General features: G+C 40.7%; 1 protein-coding gene across 2 annotated transcripts in view; it reads right to left on the bottom strand.

The window, feature by feature from the left end:
- Nucleotides 1-907: 907 nt before the first annotated feature.
- The window catches only part of LOC119726623 (glutamate receptor-interacting protein 1-like), a 38,480-nt gene continuing 19,780 nt past the window's right edge, over nt 908-19,607 (bottom strand). For both annotated transcript variants that reach the window (XM_038198376.1, XM_038198375.1), the window contains exons 4-19: nt 19,369-19,578; nt 18,384-18,546; nt 17,411-17,556; nt 15,401-15,548; nt 12,109-12,293; nt 11,039-11,200; nt 9,737-9,926; nt 8,965-9,104; nt 8,165-8,242; nt 7,213-7,282; nt 6,485-6,630; nt 6,175-6,319; nt 5,041-5,215; nt 3,675-3,782; nt 2,378-3,166; nt 908-1,812 (exon numbers count right to left, since the gene is read on the bottom strand). In XM_038198376.1, the coding sequence (XP_038054304.1) occupies nt 1,591-1,812; nt 2,378-3,166; nt 3,675-3,782; nt 5,041-5,215; nt 6,175-6,319; nt 6,485-6,630; nt 7,213-7,282; nt 8,165-8,242; nt 8,965-9,104; nt 9,737-9,926; nt 11,039-11,200; nt 12,109-12,293; nt 15,401-15,548; nt 17,411-17,556; nt 18,384-18,546; nt 19,369-19,578 (3,077 nt within the window). In that variant the 3' untranslated portion in view covers nt 908-1,590. The remainder of the gene's footprint in view (nt 1,813-2,377; nt 3,167-3,674; nt 3,783-5,040; nt 5,216-6,174; nt 6,320-6,484; nt 6,631-7,212; nt 7,283-8,164; nt 8,243-8,964; nt 9,105-9,736; nt 9,927-11,038; nt 11,201-12,108; nt 12,294-15,400; nt 15,549-17,410; nt 17,557-18,383; nt 18,547-19,368; nt 19,579-19,607) is intronic.

The following is a 19,607-nucleotide window of genomic DNA, read 5'->3' as shown; positions in this document are numbered from 1 at the left end:
TGCACTGAAGCTGTATGGTAGCTTTTCCATACAAAATGTATATTACATGATTCTTTCTTATTATGCTTTTCTAAATATGCAGTCTGTCAATGTACATGTATACATGTACATGTGTGATGTACATGTGTGTTTAATGGTAACTGGGAAATTCAAGTCCCGTGGGGGCGCTGTTTGTATTTAATGGACTGCCAAGTTGAAGTGTTCAGCTGAAGTTCAACAGATTTGTGTACAAGTCAAGGCAGAATAAATTCAAGCAGTACACAATTTTGAGTTAAGCAGTTATGGTCTGAATTTTCAGATGACTAAATGGAACATTTCCAAGAATAAATAAATTGTTAACTGATCACCATTTTCAAATTTGAAAGTAATGTTTCATATGTGAGATTCTTTCTGATGCTTTCTTGCACATGGGAGTCATCAATTTACAATTTTATGTGGTCAAAATAGTCATATACACTTACAATTTTGTGCTGAACAAAACGCTTCACAAAACCAAATCACAAATAAATCACAAAACAATGCGAAAGACTACACAATCTAATACTGTCCTTAAGTTATTAAATAACCGTAGTGTATTTCAACCTATTTTTTTCAATGCTTTATAATAATAATTATTCTACATACAAATTTATCCAAGAATATAAACATGTATGTTACAAAAAAAAGCAAGACAGGCTGTGAAAAGAAACCAACATTATTTAAATATGTTTCTCCTTTCTTAAATGTTTGTTTTTGTTTAAAGACAGAGATGAAACTGGCATATGGCAAAAAATAGGCCGAACAAAAACACGTGTCCGAAATCTGGGCCGCGCTGCAGTTACATGCATGTACATGTATGTATTATACACTTCATGCCCAATTTCCGGACACCGACCCCTGCTTTATTTTCGATTCAAACAGAATTTTATGATGAAAAAAAAAATGGTCAGTGTTTTCATTGCATAAATTGCCTGAATTACAGTTAGAGTAATGGAGTCATCAACAAAGAAGTTCATTCTTACTTGAGAAAATCGAGGAAAAAGTCCACGACGGACGGTGCGGTATGTACGCTGGTATGGTACCATTGCATATGATCATGTGCAGCTGTACGTACACGCATCACACTGTATTACCGTGCGACACAGTGATTTTTCCATGTCACATGTCAATGTTTAACCTTTTGACCAGCCGGAAAAGGCTCCGATCAGTGTTATGGCCTGTGTTTCTACCGTTGAAACACTCCAATAACTACGTTCTCGATGATTTTAACGTGCCATTTCCATCGACTTTTCTTCGAAATTATGATTGAAATCAATGACATTTTGTGGACAAATCCTTACAAAATCAAACTTTGTGGGACACATTGTAAGAAAATCGGAAATTTCGTTGGAAAATTCAAAAAGTCGGATTTCCGATTAAAATCGAAAAAGGTTCATCTCCGTATAGAAAAACCAAAGCAATTTTGTTTTCCTTTAAGGGTCTTTACAGGAGAAAAATATTCAACAAAGTTGGTCCCAAATATACCAATTTTCTCACCAATTTTGAGAAATCTGCCTCTGGTTTTGCATGACTCTGGCACACCAGTTTGCAATGGGCTCTTTCTTTTCTTCCCTACATGGTATGCTGCAAGGAGCTCTCATGACTGCCTTGCCTGGAACCATCCACAGACCCCTGCCAGTGTGGCTCGGTGCCTGCCGGGGGTCGTTGGTTCAGGTGGAGGTTGACGTTGGAGGACTGGGATCGACTGAGCGATAATTCCATCTGGTTCCCTGACTCTGCTATCAGCGGCACCACCATGCAGCAGTCAAAATCTCGAGTTCTGGTTTGATTGATCTGTAAAACAATATTTGTAAAATCCGTCATTTTCTGGGTGTTTTTTTCCTAGGTTTGTTTGTTTCTGTCTTTTCTAAGTTTCTGTCTTTTCAAACCAAGATTATAGGATCATTTGCTTTTTGTGCATTCTTTTCTCAAAAAATTGCTCAAAATCTTAAGGGTGCATTTTTTTGGTAACTTAGTAGTTTCAGCTCATGGGTGGAGGGGTTGGACACACTGTTCATTGCAGATCCTATGTACTCATCGTACATCAATCCGCTTCAGCTTTGGCTGTACATGTAAATGAAGAAATTAAACCTAGCAGGTTTGGACCATGTGAATTCAGGAACACCGCACTGATGCTCTTCCAACTCAGCTGTGTTCTGGATGCCGACGGTTCAACACCCATCCCAGTCAATTTCTTCGCTTTAACCAAGTATTGAATATTTTATTTAGCAAAATGTTATATACTGAGGTGGATCGATATAGTATTTTTCTGTTGATTTCTATCTGCATTTGTTCAATTCTGAAAACAAAACAACAACTTTAACCCCCCCCCCCCCCCCCAAAATGCTAAGATTCTGACCTGCAGGACTCTGTCAAAAGGTTTGACGTTGCCAGTTCTAGCAGCTGGACCCCCAGGCCTGACAGTATTGACAAACACTCCCGGTTCATACACACCATCCGAGACGCTGAACCCAAAGTCTTCCACATCGCTGTCCTTATACAAGGTCACCCGTTGTACCTCCGTCGGAGCTGCGGGCGCGGCAAGAAGTTCGTTAATTTCAGCTTCCATGGCAGTCATGTGATACCCGTCCATTGTTCTCATTCCCGCGGGCATGGTGTACGAGTTGTAGTGATTGGTCAGACTGCGCGAGGACTCGGGACTCTGCGGGTAACTGGTAGCCGTGTCCGGGTAACCGGTGATGGTGCTGTGGGGGTAACTGGTCGGGGGGCTGATCAGGTTGGATTCGGGGCTGACCCCGTTGGCCATGATGCCGGAGTCAATGTTCCGGAGGTAGTCATGGTTTCGGGTGAGGGAGGATTTCCTTGAGGGTGGCTTGGTGAGGTGGTTGTACCGGTAGCCGTCTTCCTGGTCTGAGCTCATGGGGTCGCTATTGGCACCAGAACGGCTGCGTGACATTCCGTAGCGTTCTTCAAGCTCGTCCTCACTAGCGTCATTTGGTGATGTAGATTGGGAGGAGGAACGCATCCTGCGTGTGCGGGAGGGCCGGCGGGCCGGGGAGGGGTAAGCCCGGCGGATGGTTGGGGAGTTGGAGCGTGAGTTGGAGCGTGAGTTGGAGCGAGAGTGGTGCACATGGGTGCTGTGGTAACCGGTGTCCAATCCTGAACCTTCCCAAGAATCTGCCGAACCCTGAGTGGAATGGACAAAATAATCCATTATGCAGGCGCACATCCAGATTTGACAATTTTATATTAGAAACAATGGGAACTGAATCAGTTATGTGCAATAATTATCAAATTAAAAAAAAAATGCAAAAAATTGTTGAAATTACCAAATGGTACTAAAAGCCAACAGTTTTGCGTGTATGCTTCGTAATTAAGCCCTTTTGAGGGTACATACAGAAATATCACATTATTTTATTGAACCAAATTTGAGATTGAGGAATGTACATTGTAACTTCAATCTAAAAAAATGAAGACTGTGATAGAGCAACATGTTTAATGGCACTTACTGTGAATTCCCATATTTTTCCCCCCAATCTGATAATAATATAGGCTACACTAAGAACAAGAAGACAATGTGCCACTAACTCCAGTGAGATTTAATGCAGAAATTAAAAGAGAGGTTACAACGTGAAAAGTTGTCAACACAATCTACGAATCTAAGAATAGGATTACAGAACATGACTGGCCATTACCTGTGTGGTTGCACCGATGGGCGTACTGTGGGCCGTGGGGTTGTTACTTGATACGACAGGATGGAAGTGATGCAGCGTGTGCGCTTGCATCACTATGGCATCCTTGCTCTGTGGTTTAGAACAAAATGTTGAATGGGATGTGGAAATGTTAGCCAATCATACAAGTTATGGCAACAGTTGCGTGCAGATTAACCCTATAACCCCTTGGGTATATTTACTAGAAAGTATCCTGAATCCGCCAAAATCCATCAATTTTGCCGTGCAAAAAAAATTTTGGTGGCCAGTGAGTCCATCAGAATCCACCAGTTAGCCGGGAGTAAATCTGTTGAGATCTTGAATCCATTAAGTCCCCCAAAACGAATGGCAGGGAATATTGCTCGCACAGTGCTTGTATACATGGGAGCGAACGCAATTGAATTAACGCACTTTTTTCGGACACTGTGCTGTTGATAGGGGCCAATTATGGGCATATGTGTTTGGGGCCTAGCAATTTCTCCTCGCGTAATCTTTAAATTTGCAACTTTTTAAACTGCATACATTTTCATAAATTGTTGTCAATCTTGGATGATTTACAGTCTTTAATAGCAAACGAGGTATCAAAATGTAGCTAACAACATTCCCCAAAGGTCTATATATGTTTATTTGCACACCTTATACATCAGCCAAACACACTTCTTTCATTGGTCGATATCCAAACGGGTCTGGGAACTAAAAGTTAATGTTGTAAAACATTCTTTGTGCAGTGACTCTCTGTGTGACACAGTTACGTTAACACTTCATATCCCTTCACTTGAAACTGACCTGCACGGTTTTAAAGGGCTTTAGACATTGCTCTGAATATTGACTTCCTATTAGGAGGGTAAAGGAATTTGTCAGACATGTTGCCTCAACAATACTAGTGACAGAAACTGTTGTGGAAACTGGACTCTTTTTTTTATAATAATAATAATAATAACAACAGGTTCTTATATAGCGCTTTTAACTAAAGATCAAAGTACTTTACAGTATTATTACCCCTAATCATTGGGCCAATTAAACATTCCAAATACCATCTCAGCTCCCTGGGGAGTATACAGCTCGATGCTGCCTGTTAGGCGCAAGCAAGCTAATTCAATCACAATAACCATCTCTGCCCTCACAGGTACCCATTTACTCCTGGGTGGAGAGAAGCAATGAGTGACAAAGTGCCTTGCTCAAGCGCACATGCACCATGACCCCGGCTGGACTCGAACCCACAGACCATGAATCCAGTGCCCTTAACCACGAGTTATGAGAGGTACTTCTCCCAGGAGTCCATTCGGACCTACTCAAAACGTTATTCACAAGATGAAAAGACAACAATGAAATGGGGGTTGGAATTCCGTACCTGCATGATCGCCTTGTCTGGCACCGGACTCGGCTTCTTATCCTGTTTGCTGATCTTCAGTGTGACAATGTTACCGGCGTTCTGCAAGAGTCGTATGGCAGCTGACAGGGTCTTGCCTCTTAGACTGGTTCCGCTGATGGCCAGGATTCGGTCTCCTATGTGCAATGCCCCTGTCCTGAAATCGAGAGTGAATGGTTCAAGGCATAAGACAGATCAATCCCAGCACCAAATCACTATACAGAATCCCCAGTAAATCGATGGAAGCATCGTGTCAGATACTGTACAAAGCAACTTTGAAAGCCATTTTGAATAATTGCAGCAACAAGCTTGTGCCACAACTTGGGACCTCTACGATTGCACGGTGATTCTCTGCCCGGTTCGGTCTATGGACTCCGCACACAAGTACCCCCTCAACGGTTACAAAGGGAGAGTTGGGGGAGACCACTAGGAGGGACAGTACAGTACGCTACAGTTTTGTACAAATTCAGAGAAAAAAAACCAAGTTGTGCATACTTCGCGCCATATGTGCACGAACTAATATGCATACATGGCATCCGCCCTACTGGGGTTTTGGAAGGTGGTCACAAAGCCCTCTATTGTTCATGAACGGAGCCAATAGGCACTATGACCTGGACCATTTTGCTCAGCAGTTTGTTTCAAAATATGACCTGTTAAAAACAGCTTCCTAAGGATTGCCTTCAAATTATTGAACTGTGCATGAAATATTCTGCCTTTTAGTGGTTGTTGCTCTTTTGTGTCAAATGAAATGTCATCATCCGTAAGAGTTCAATTCTCATATTTGGTTTTGCTGTTCACTGAGGTCCAACATTTCACATGCCATATGTACTAAGGGTTGCCTGAGAGCTTGAAAAACAAAAACCACAAGCTTGCTCGGGAGGACTCAAACCCGTCACCTCCTGCTTGCTAGTGCAGATGTCTCAGCCACTCGACCACCCAGCTTGCCAGGGTCGGCTGGCAAGTTTAAATCCGACATTGCAGCAAGAACTACTGTGAATATTTCAAATAATGAAATTTTGTTTGAAATGTGCCCTTGCCTCAGGACACAACCCAAAATCAAAATATACGTCTCCCTAAGGCAAAATTACATCAGGCATGGCAATGGGGGTTCTGTACCTTTCAGCCAGTCCTCCTTCAGTCAGAGCCGAGATGACGATGGGATCAAACGATTCCTCTGTCCCTGAGATGGTGATGCCTAGAGGCCCACCATGACGTATCAACTCCACAGTGAAAGATATTGCACCACTGATGTCCGGATCTTCTGTTAAAATAACAAAAATAAAACGGTCAAAGTCAATGACAAACTTACAAAAATGAATCTACCAATTTCTTGGATTTTCTTAGACCTGGGTCTCAATTTTATTCAGAAAATTGAAGATTCAGGAGGGACCAAATTTTTTTTTTTTTTTTATAAAACCAAGAATACCTGAAAATGTTTCGTCTTTCTTGACTCTGAGTTTGACAATGTCGTCGGTTTGTCTCAGGATGTGGGCCGCCTCCTCAACCGAGAAAGTCTCCAAGTGGATATCATCAATAGCCAGCAGATGGTCACCAGGCTCCAGGGTACCGGTCCTAGCATGTGAATATTCATCAGTTTCAAAATGATTGAATACAGTGAATGAACAATAGCAAAGAGATGGTCTCCAGGCTCCAGGGTACCGGTCCTAGCATGTGAATATTCATCAGTTTCAAAATGATTGAATACACCAAATAAACAATAGCAAAGAGATGGTCTCCAGGCTACCGGTCCTAGCATGTGAATATTTATCAGTTTCAAAATGATTGAATACAGTGAATGAACAACAGCAAAAGAGATGACCACCAGGCTCCAGGGTACCAGTCCTAGCATGTGAATATTCACTAGTTTCAAAATGATTGAATACACCGAATGAACAACAGCAAAAGAGATGATCACCAGGCTCCAGGGTACCGGTCCTAGCATATGAATATTCATATCATTTCACATTACATTTTATTAACAAGGCTGCTGAATGTAGGACTGATATGAACTGCAATATGAAAAAAAGTCAATCTTTTAGTTGAAAAGGGAACTTTTTGAGGCAAACAGTTGTCAAACTGTACTGTGTGCGGCCCTATTATTTAGGGAACATGATACAACACAGATTTAGGGAAAGACTTTTGGTCTTATTTTACCTGTGGGCAACGCTTCCTTTCTTAATGTCCGATATCAGTAAGGCGTCACCTGGCTTACGATTCTTGGGTGCTGAAAAAAAACCAATTCAACAGTAATCAGAATTATTCTCCAAAGAAATATTAAAAAGTAAAACTACATTTTGAGAGTTGTCTTGCAAGTCTACAGAAAGTAATTTTTCTGCTTTAATAACAGATGATTTCCAATTTGGTAGCAAAAGTCATATTTGAGGTCTACCCTGCAAAGTATGAATACAAATGTAAGATTGAAAATAGAAAAATTGTGCGACAGAACAGTTTGTCTTAGCACTTTCTGTTAACATAAGCAAAAACAACACTCATAACGAAACGTGAAACTGAAATCAAAGGAATACATAGGAGCAATTATCTTAAATATAAATAATTAAACTTTGCAATAAAATAATGATTATTCCTTTGTTTTTCGGCAGGAGTGTCAAAATGTTGGCACGGTAAGTGGTGAACAGTACATGTATGCTTGCACAAGGTGACTTATGTTGTATCTCCTGTTGCGTTCATTGTTCAGAATATAACTTTTGTTTTTAATTATTATAATTTATACCAGGTGAGCAAAAAAAAAAGAAAACCCAACTGGAAACTTCTATTTATTTAAAGAAATTTTGCATGTAGTGCGTTCAAGATCTAGGATATGAAAGCCTAATTAATAAGCTTTCTTTTAGTGAAAGAATCATTCAAATTACTCACGTACTTTTTGCAGTTATGGAAAAACACAAACACAGTTTTGTTTACCTTGTCCACGGATCACAATAAAGGTAAATGATACTTCAGGAAAAAACGAAAACTATTCACTATAACTATTAAAAAAAAAAAAATAAGAACACTCTCATAACCATGATAACTGGCACTTATCATAACATTTACTTACAAACCGCTGCTTCCAAAGTTGGAATGAGAAAACGCAGAAAGTAGTTCTTACCACTCAAAGTCAGGCCTAACCCTTGGTCCGCAATAGGGAGTTTGACACTAAATACACCGCTACTTGGAACAACAGATTCTGAAACAAAACAAGAAATAACTTGTTCTATGTCAAATGCTTTTGCATAAAAGAAAAGTCCGAAAAACATTTCCAAGATAAATATGCCCTTTGCCGTTCATTTTAGGAATATTTTTTTCTAAGCTGCCAAATTTGTGTGCAAATTCTGATGTGGAGAATACCTTAACTTTAATTTATTAAACTAAATTTTTTTTTTTTTTTTTTTTTTTAAATTTTTTTTTTATCTGCGACCCAACAAATTGAGTCACAACTTATTCATATTAGATGGAATATGCGTCGGGGTGATGTAAATTGAAGATTATGAATATCAATATGCTATCTCATGAAATGGTTGCGGTAAAATCAGATTCGAACCAGCCAGCCGACCCCATCAAGCTCGGTGGTCGAGTGGTAAGACAAGTGGTAAGATTGTTGGAGGATTTTGAAGGATTGAGGCAATGCTCACCCCTCCACTGAACAAATTCAAGAAATAACGGATGATTTTGGAGGATTGAGGCGCAGTTGAAGGATTTTGCAGGATTGAGTATGGTCCCTATCCAAAAGGGCCCAGGGGGCTACGGTTAATACCGGGGTGGGCTGTCGTGTTCCAATCTGATACATCACAGTCACTGTAATCAATGGCTGGTGAGAGTTTTTATAAATGATAACAAAATTTTTTTGGACGAATTGCCAAAAAAAAAAGTACATAAAATAAAACAAAAATCACACGAGGAAATTGTTACCTGCAACGTCAAATTCTATAAGTAACGTGCACTGCTGGCCGCTCTCTCTCAACATCTGATTGGCTTCTTCTAGAGTAACCTCATCCGTGTACTTATTGTTGATGGTCATGATCCTATCACCAACTTGCATTATGCCACACCTGCAGAACACGGGGGAATAGACTTGAACAGTATTTCTATAATGATTTACTGCAACAAATGTGAATCAAGGGATTGAACCATTGGTAAGAAAAAATTGAAAGAAATTGACGAAGGATAATTGTTTGTCAGAAGGAAAATGTAAAAAATGCACAACTTGTGCCGTGACCCATAACACATTGAAAATGGGGGGGGGGGGGGGGAAGGGGGATTCCGCCTAAGATCTCGGCCATCGAGTGACGAAAAATTTTGAAACTCAGTACATGCACAGAGCAACTCATCATGAACATACCCAAGAAATTTCATGACTATAGGTCAAAGGGTTTTGGAAGTAGGGCTAATTAATTATTCATATGTATGAATGGAAATTCTGCTCTGTGTACACGACATATATGGGAAAATTAGGTTTTCACAGTGCGTATGTTTTTGGTATCAAAAGATGCACAAGTCATAACAGCTCGGGTCGCGAAAAAAACTTTTTTTAAAGCCATCGCGAAAAAAGTTGTGGGGGGGGGCGGATTTCACCCCCCCCCCCCCCCAGACACATGAAACAACTTCCAGTGAATAGCCAAAGACCAGCTTTACCAGGCTGGCTTTGTCTTCTCAGATTAACAATCCCGTCAGTTCAGCCTACCTGTCTGCTTTCCCTCCTGGCTCGATGAAGCCAATGACGGCCGGTGAGCCTAGTATTTCCGTGGTGAACACGCCGCCCTGGATGCTGAAGCCAAAATCGCAGCAGCGCGAGTACAACGTTACCTCCGTGGTGTCCGAGCGACAGACTTGGGCCGTCATTCCCATTCCGTTGATCGTCGAGGTGAGGGATACTGTGAAAGATAAAGAATCTGATGAACTTAGACCAAATAATTTTTTTTGTCAAAAGTTAAAACCGCTAAGCAGATTAAAATGATTTGAGGAGACCATATTTCACTCAGTGACATATCTGATGGAAGAATTTACAGATTTCTGAACAGTGATGCTTTTTTTTGGGGGGGGGGGGATTTTGCCTTTTTAAAGACATTTACCCTAACCGAACTCAACCCATCAAAGTTTACCAGCAGGTTTTGTTTAAATCTGTTGGGATAGGTACAGTACCCCTAAACTGATGGTCTTTTACACTGGGGTTGGGATACCTCCAGAAACTAAGTCCAACAGTGTGTGTGTACAATTTCCCATGTGGGTGTTGGAATTTGCCAGGATGGGTACGGTTCCTAGTAAATTATGCTAAGGAGTTAGGATTAATTCACTTTTTGGAAAAATAATTGGTTAGCAATATTTTCGGAAGGTTCCCTTCAACTTTTGTAGTTTTCCCAGTGAGTCTGACATAATTTTATTTTAAATCACTAAATATTGAAAAATTTCAAAACAAATTGTAAAAATACAAATTTTGAAAACGAAATTTTATGTTGTGCAGATTTGTAGTTGAGTGCAACAAGTAAGGGAGGATGAACAATAACAATTTTTTTTTTCTTTTCAGTTGACCCCTTTCGTCCATGAACCCCCCCCCCCCCTCCCCCCAACCACCCTGCCTTCAGCTCCAAGTAACGCCAGAAACCGCCTGAGTACTCTATGGTTTTATGAATTCATCCTTGAATAGCTACAATGTAATACAATATAGTACAGGAGCAGATGGATTCATTTGAATAGCTTGTTACTCGTCTTGAGACTGAGGTTCTTGTGAAGACTTGATTATCTAAAACTCTTGGAGTGAGAACCAATCCGCTCCGTTCACAAGTAAAGAAAGTACAGTTGGGGGTCACCGACCGACGCCATCTTGCCTGACTGCAATATTGCCGCGACGCACGGCCGTACCACTGCGTGTACAAAGTACAAATCCCCTGGTGTACGTGCGGCACACACAAGGAACGGTACGCGTCAACCAGCTAAATGTCCCGCGCCCATGGGACGGAGCCCATAGAATTGCAGAGCAATCTCTTACATGTAGACGATGCCTTGAGATTCTTGGCTCTCAGTTTCCTGTTGAGCGTTGTGGCCTGCTGGCGGCTGTTGCCATGGAGCATTGCCTGGGATCTACTCAGACTGTTGTAGCTGGAGTTGTTCAGGTGGCTGACTGGCGTGATGGACCGAGACATGTTGCCGACTGCGGAAGAAGGGAGACAAAACAAAGCGGATTAAAGATGAATTCCCAGTGCTATTTTCGAGCTTCATCCAGAAATATAGAGTCCTTTTCTAAATTGCTATTTTTCTAGCATAAAAAAATTATTCACTTTTGAATGAGACATCAACCAAAATTTTAAAATTGGCTCATGAATTATTACTTCACAATTTTGAATTATTAGCTGCCAGACAATAATTCTGTTCTTGTGGGGAGGGCTGGTTCCTGCCCCACAATCAGTATCGATAATGTACGGACCGGGAGCCAGTCTGCTTACAAAGTGGATCTGTTTGTGCCCAAAACAAAAACCTTTTTTTTTCAGAGGGTTGCAGACATCCAAAAAAGGAAAAAAAAAACAAGGTTCTTTGGTTGGAATAAAACATAAAAATTTAAAAATTGTAATAATAAATAAAAAGTGAGTTTGTTGTAGAGTACAGGGAACTCAACTTAAAAGATAACATCACTGACATGAAATACGGATTGGCAAGGGTTGCAACAGATACAAACAGAAACACAATTCATATTCCAACTTCAGAATCGATTGATTTTCAATTCTGGCATGGAGTCGCCCAAGCCTAGCGACTAGGGATCTGAATTATGAACAAAAAGACCAACTCACCCACAAAATGCAACAAGGATACAAAACAATTTCATTCAGTAGAATGAGAGTGTAAAATACAAGCAGAGAAATCACAAGCAATATATATCACATCATGAGTTGGCAGGAATTGTGAATTTTTCAAATCAATCAATTCAAAAACAAGAGTAAAGTAATTGTGTATCATTGCTATATTTACAAATTCCAAAGAACAAATTCTCTCAAATTTTTACTTTGAATGGACAGTGTCAAATAATACTATACTTTGATAACTGCGTTTAGTTTTCTGACATACCGTTCTGCCCCCGTTGTTCCCGTGGATACGTCAGTCTAGGTGTCATGTGACTGACTGGGAGGATCTCCAGTTTGATTTGTTCGGAGTGTGTCGCCAGTAGTTGCGTGGCCTCGGGGACCGACATGTGGGACGTGCTGGTGCCATCAATGGTCATGATCTCATCACCGACGTGCAGGGCTCCACATCTAACATGGCGACATTAAAAATATCATAATCCATACAAATACAGTCATCTAGACACCGCCACATTTGGGTTGTTGATTCTTTTATCACAATATTTCAGACATTTGGGTAACAAGAAATCCACATAGTGTCTTATATACTTACAGAGAAAATGTTCTTAAAAACCCTGATTGTTTACATCTGATTGGGAAGCATTAATTTTGATGCCCCGCGGCGAAGCCGAAGGGGCATACTGTTTCCGCCTTGTCCTTCCGTGGGTGGGTGGGTGGGTGGGTGTGTGGGTGTGTGTGTGGGTGGGTGGGTGTGTGGGTGTGTGTGTCCGGACAAATCTTGTCAGCGCGATAACTTGAGAAATACTTAACATATGAACTTCAAATTTGGTTTGTGGATTGTTCTTGGTAATCCTAAGAAGCCTTTCGCATTTGGGGCCAAAAGGCCAAAGGTCAAGTTCACAGTGGCTAAAACAATAGAAATCTTGTCAGCGCGATAACTTGAGAAATACTCAACATATGAACTTCAAATTTGGTTTGTGGATTGTTCTTGGTAATCCTAAGAAGCCTTTCGCATTTGGGGCCAAAAGGCCAAAGGTCAAGTTCACAGTGGCTAAAACAATAGAAATCTTGTCAGCGCAATAACTTGAGAAATACTTTACATGTGAACTTCAAATTTGGTTTGTGGATTGTTCTTGGCAATCCTAAGAAGCCTATTGCATTTGGGGTCAAAAGGTCAAGTGTCAAGTTCACAGTGGCTAAAACAATAGAAATCTTGTCAGCGCGATAACTTGAGAAATACTTAACATATGAACTTCAAATTTGGTTTGTGGATTGTTCTTGGTAATCCTAAGAAGCCTATTGAATTTGGGGCCAAAAGGTCAAGGGTCAAGTTCACAGTGGCTAAAACAATAGAAATCTTGTATTTATTCTGAGATTATAGGGATTAGGGATTAATTCATATAAAACCTAGAGAAGACACTAATGCTGTCAATGAATGTTCCATGTGACCAAGGTACATGTAAGTTGATGTTAAAAGAGTGGTGTTATGTCATGGGAACAGTCACGGTTGCGGGGCATTTGTGTTTGTAAACACACCTGACTTGTTTTATATGTATTTATTTCTTTTCAAAGTTGAATAAAGAAATTGATTTGAGCGGGGTTTCAACCTGCAACCTCCGGATTACCGTTCCGGTGCTCTGCCAACTGAGCTATCCAGCCCTGTGTTGGTGGTACCCCCGATTTGTCAATGTCTTTGTTCAAGGGGCGCTAGTCAGAAGCCATAAACCCGTATTATGTCATGTCACCAGGGATCACTCCCAAAGTCATGATGCTACGGCCTTTTGTTACAAATCTTCAAATTTATACACCACAAAGGGAAACTGACCAGGTTTGTTTATAATTGTCAAAGTTGAACAAAGAAAATGACTGGAGCGGGGTCTGAACCTCCTATGTTAGCCGTTCCCAATTAGTGTCTATGTCTTTGTTCAACAGGCGCTAGTCAGAAGCCATAAACCCGTATATGTCATGTAGCCAGGGATCACGCCCAAAGTCACAATGCTAGCAACATTAGCAATGCTGCAAACCCGGGAAAAAGCAAACGGGGATCACTCAGAGAGGTTTTTTTGGCTTTTATGGCTTTTTTGTTAAGGCTTTTTGTGTTTATTTCTGTTAGCAATTAAAGCCATTGAATTATGAGACAAAGCTGTCAACGTCAAGGTATACACTGATATAAATTTCAAAATAAAAATAAAACAGAAAAAAGTCAGGTGTGTTTACAAACACAAATGCCCCGCAACCGTGACTGTTTCCATGACATAACACCACTTTAACATCAACTTACATGTACCTTGGTCAAATGGAACGTTCATTGACAGCATTAGTGTCTTCTGTAGGTTTTATATGAATTAATCCCTAATCCCTATGATCTCAGAATAAATACAAGATTTCTATTGTTTTAGCCACTGTGACCTTGACCCTTGACCTTTCGACCCCCAATGCGATAGGCTCCTTAGGATTGCCAAGGACAATCCACAAACCAAATTTGAAGTTCATATGTAAAGTATATCTCAAGTTATCACGCTGACAAAATTTCTTTTGTTTTTGCCACTGTGACCTTGACCCTTGACCTTTTGGCCCCAAATGCAAAAGGCTTCTTAGGATTGCCAAGGACAATCCACAAACCAAATTTGAAGTTCATATGTAAAGTATATCTCAAGTTATCGCGCTGACCAAATTTCTATTGTTTCAGCCACTGTGACCTTGACCCTTGACCTTTCGGCCCCAAATGCAATAGGCTTCTTAGGATTACCAAGAACAATACACAAACCAAATTTGAAGTTCATATGTAAAGTATTTCTCAAGTTATCGCGCTGACAAAATTTCTTTTGTTTTAGTCACTGTGACCTTGACCCATGACCTTTTGGCCCCAAATGCAAAAGGCTTCTTAGAATTGCCAAGGACAATCCACAAACCAAATTTGAAGTTCATATGTAAAGTATTTCTCAAGTTATCGCGCTGACAAAATTTCTATTGTTTCAGCCACTGTGACCTTGACCCTTGACCTTTTGGCCCCAAATGCAAAAGGCTTCTTAGGATTACCAAGGACAATCCACAAACCAAATTTGAAGTTCATATGTTAAGTATTTCTCAAGTTATCGCACTGACAAGATTTGTCCGGACACACACACCCACACACCCACCCACCCACCAACCCATACTTGTTTCACATGACTAGTGTGGACTTTCCATTGCTTTCGTGTAGTTAAGAAAAACCAGTGAAAAACTCATTTTTCTCAAACTGTGAAAACTCTTTCAACCCAATTTTTTTTCTATGATTCCCTTTAGTGTTTCTCTTCATTCTGCTACAGATAAACCTAACCCAAAAATGCCTCTAAACCTGTTTTCCAGAAATGGGGAAACACTGTGTGGACGTGGGGCAAGTCCACACAACGTCGGTGCTACCTACATTATGTGGACGTCTTTTGTTCGGAAGTCCATACTGCGTATGTAAGACAAACTCACCCACCCACCCACACACCCACGGAAGGACAAGGCGGAAACAGTATGCCCCTTCGGCTTAGCCGCGGGGCATAAAAAGAAGAAGATGAACAACCCACCTATCTGCAATGCTGGCCGGCTTAACGGCATCGATAACTACGATTGACTTGGTGCCCTTTGTTAAGGCACTCAGGGTCACCCCTAGGTTGGCTCCGGGGGTCTTGGCCACCTCGACTAGTAACGGACCCGTCGCATTCCTCACTGCCTCTGGAGAATCAGAAAGGTAAAAGATGGAATTTACATTGGGGAGACGCAAAGTTTTAATACTGGGATTTGCCCTTCATCGTTTAATTAACCCTAACCCACCTCACTCCTCCAAAATCCTCCTGGCGGTTTTGGAGGATTCAAGAGGATTGAGGATGAATGGTGATTGAATCAAATGAGGATTCTGGAGGATTGAGGATGAATGGTGATTGAAGCACATGAGGATTTTGGAGGATTGAGGATGAATGGTGATTGAAGCACAAGAGGATTTTGGAGGATTGAGGATGAATGCATTTTGAGGCAGGACTGTCTGATGATTTTGAAGGATTTGGCGTTGGTTATCCTTCATTTAAACACGAGTGCAAAGTTTTGGGATGAGGAGGATTTTGGAGGATTGAGGATGAATGCATTTTGAGGCAGGACTGTCTGACAATTTTGAAAAAATTTAGGCGGAGTTGCAAAATTTTGGAGGATTGAGGATGGTTGTAAGCAACAAGGGCCTAGGGGGTTAGGGTAAACTCCCTGACAAAAATTCTGTATCAACAAACAATCCTGTCCCATTACCGGTATACTGAGAATAAACCTGAAATTCTTGGATATGTTTGCTATTAAATTTCCCAAGCCCTTCAAACCCAAAACTGTGCAGCTAGCTTACGGCAGATAATTTTTACATAAAACAAACCTTGGACATTTACAATGAGGCCCCATTAAGTATGGCTGGGGTGTAGAACAGTTTTAACTGATTTTGGGAGTTTTTTCACTAACTAGAAAAATGGGAACTCATTTTCCAGGTTTCCCCGACTTCCAGAGTGGGTGGGAACCTTGAATAATAAACTGTGGCGAATCAAGGAAAACTAGACCTAAATTAAAAAAAAAGATAAATGAAATAACAAATTGAACACACAGAAAATACATGCAAACCAAATGATACGTATACATACATGTACAGAACAAGATTTCAGACTGCTGCAGATGTTACAAAAGATAGTAAAACTAAACTTCTAATTGGACTTTGAGAACTATCAACATGTATTGAAACAAGTACAAACAGATGTTGCCAGACAAACACAAGCACAAAGCATGATCACACTTTTTTTAAAGCAACTTTTTCACGCCAGAATTGAGAACCAACATGCAAATTATAATAAAAACAAACAATAATTAAAAAACAGAAAGACTAAATCTGCTAAGTGTACCTTATCAAACCTGAAATCCAGGGTGCGTGTTAAATACAAGAAAGACTTTTATTAATTATCACGGAAGAGATATTTAAAAGTGATATCAAACATTTAATGAAAAAGTTGATCACAAATTTTAATACCTCACCATATGCAAGTTTAGGGGCAGAGCCATGGTGTTGGACGTACATTTTGGACAATTCAACAGTGCGCACAAGAAAAGTTATAATTTGGATTATAATTCTGATAAATGAATAAGTTAGTTACTACAATGCTTTGTGAGGCGTTCTGGCAAAATAAGACGGAACTGGGCACAGGCCGTAGTGGAGGGAAATGCACAAAACTGAATGGGAGTGATTTTTTATTGATATTTGTATTAATTTGTGATATGTCTACTGCACATGTTTTAAAGTAAGAGTATGAAATCTGTGATATAAACAGGGTTTTTTTGAGGGGGGGGGGGAAACAATTGGCATCTTTCATTGTGGAACCACTTGTTCTTAAAGACAAGATGTGTGGGCATGTTGTTAACCCCATTGGTCAAAGGAGTCTGAAGTTTGGTGTGTACCACCTGAGCGCAAATGTGCTTCCACCTCAGAAATGGCTTCAAATGTTGTTTGCTGAAGTAGTCTATATAGGGCTCTGTGTGTTTCCCTGATGTGAAGCGCCCCCTAGTGGCATACTCACCCATGATGGAGACGTCGTACTCCACGCGGAACGTAGCGTCCATGCTGCTCTGTTTGATAGCATTGAGCGCCTCCATGTGACTCAAGCTGGACAAGTGGATGCCGTCAACGGACAGGATACGGTCGCCAACCTTCAAGGTCCCATCCCTAGAACGAGATCAAGCAAAAACAGAATTATGAATGATAGAGACATTACTTGCTAATGTTCAAGATCCTTTTTTTTGATAATTTTCAAATACTTCAGTATTCGATTACTTCGACTTGGATTTGATTGAATATTTAAAGCCGGAGTCCATCATTTGCAGCTATCCAAAAAAGTAACTGGCGTAATAATTGTTGAAAAACATTCTTGGTTGAAAGATAGTAAGGGGACTAAACTCCCTGTGAAATTATTCTTTCTGGCAAGCTGTCATTTTGAAGAAATCAACAAAAGAAGGCATTTCCAACGGTGCGTCTTAAGAAGCACCGTAGGAAAATTTGAATCAGTAGTTCGTTTTGTTATTCGGTGCAACGCGCGCAAGCATTGGCACGACGCACAGGCGTGTGGGGTTGCTATAATTCATCGGATCAGTGCGCGACATCGCATAAAGCTGCAATTCAAAACAATTCAAAACATGATTTAGCAACTTTTGATTTGAAATTGAGATCCTAGAATGCTGTTTTTCTCGGAATATACAGCTGAAGCTGAGCTGAAACTTCATCAGGTTAGTTGTTCAGTATCCTTCATTAGATTTTGAACACATTTGTTGCTTCAAACGAACAAAATGCACAAATTACAAATGATGGACTATGTCTTTAAGTAAATTCCAACACTGGCATTGTGTTTTAAAAAAACTATGAATATCATGTCTGTGTCTACATACATGTATTTATTCACGGTAGCTGACAAGTTACCGACCACGAAGTGACATGAAGAAGCCCCTGCCAGAGCTTAAAAAATGGCTTTGAACTTCAGAGGGATTAGACTGGCTTACCTGTCTGCTGATCCGCCAGACCTGATGTGAGTGATGGTGAGTGGGCGTGTCTTGCTGGGATTGGCGTTCATTCCGCCCCTGACAACAAACCCAAAGCTGCCTTCCTCCTTAGCCAATCGGATCTCCATGTTCTTGGACGTAACCGTGATGCCATTGTCTTGCACTGTGGAAAAAAACCATTGATTCTGCAAATGAAAGAATCTCTGTGTATTAACCTGGACCAAACATGGAGCTACGAAGCAGAAACAATATTGCAGAATACCAGTTTATGGCATATACATTTATCATTTTGGCTGGTGGACATTTTAAGGCCACTTCATCAGTGTAGGTTGTTTAATAGGTTTTGAAAATCAAAATATAGGTTTTTGAAGGTTTACTTCAAGTGCCAAAATACATTCATTCAAAGGTTTTTAGGGTGATTTTTTTCAGCATGAGGTAGCTGGAATACAGCATTTTGCTTTCCTCAAGTTCCCCACAATAGCTAAAGTTACTAAAAACAAACTTGCAGGACTCCATGAAAACTGGCCAACTCTAGAACGAAACCTAGCTTTTTCCAATGTTTCCTAAGTGGCCTACTAATTGTGACAATATCTAACAGCTTATTAAAAATAAATATACAGAAATCTTATGATTTTGTGGCGATCACTGGATCTTGGTACATATTTTTGTTGAACAAGAAACTTTTACATGGGCCAAAGAAGACTCATTCACATGATTTCAAATATCAAATTTTCTCTGAGGCTTCAGTTCTATGTCTGGTTCCAGAATCATTGAGAAGCCGAAGTAAAAATACTAAAACAGCCCCAAGAAGATTTGACGTTTTTGAGGATGAGTACACATTTCTGATGTTTACCATGCTGAGCTGGAATCCCCAAAGTAGGGGCTGAAAAATCTCCCGAATCCAAAAGACGAAGCTGTGGAAAACCAGCTGAGCAAAACTAAACTAGCAAAACTCATTTCAAGCTATAAAAGCAGACTGACAGACCTGCAGGCGGTATCTCGTACTCGATCTCCAGCGAGACACGGTCCCCGGCATTCTTGAGCTGATTGATGACGTCCTCGTGTCGCAGCTTGGCCGTTTTGATGCCGTTGACGGCCGTGATCAGGTCGCCAATCTGCAAGAGATCGCTGCGCTGGGCCACGCCCCCTGCCCGCATGTTGGTGGCCCGGGGCCGGCCGTCCTTGTCTATTCCACCTGGAAGACAAATTCAAAGGACGGTTTCA

The sequence above is a fragment of the Patiria miniata genome, unplaced genomic scaffold (genome assembly GCF_015706575.1).
Source record: "Patiria miniata isolate m_02_andy unplaced genomic scaffold, ASM1570657v1 HiC_scaffold_2, whole genome shotgun sequence".
In the NCBI taxonomy this organism is placed as follows: Eukaryota; Metazoa; Echinodermata; class Asteroidea; order Valvatida; family Asterinidae; genus Patiria; species Patiria miniata.
Note: the sequence above shows the minus strand (reverse complement) of the source record. Positions and strands in the feature narration are given on the sequence as shown.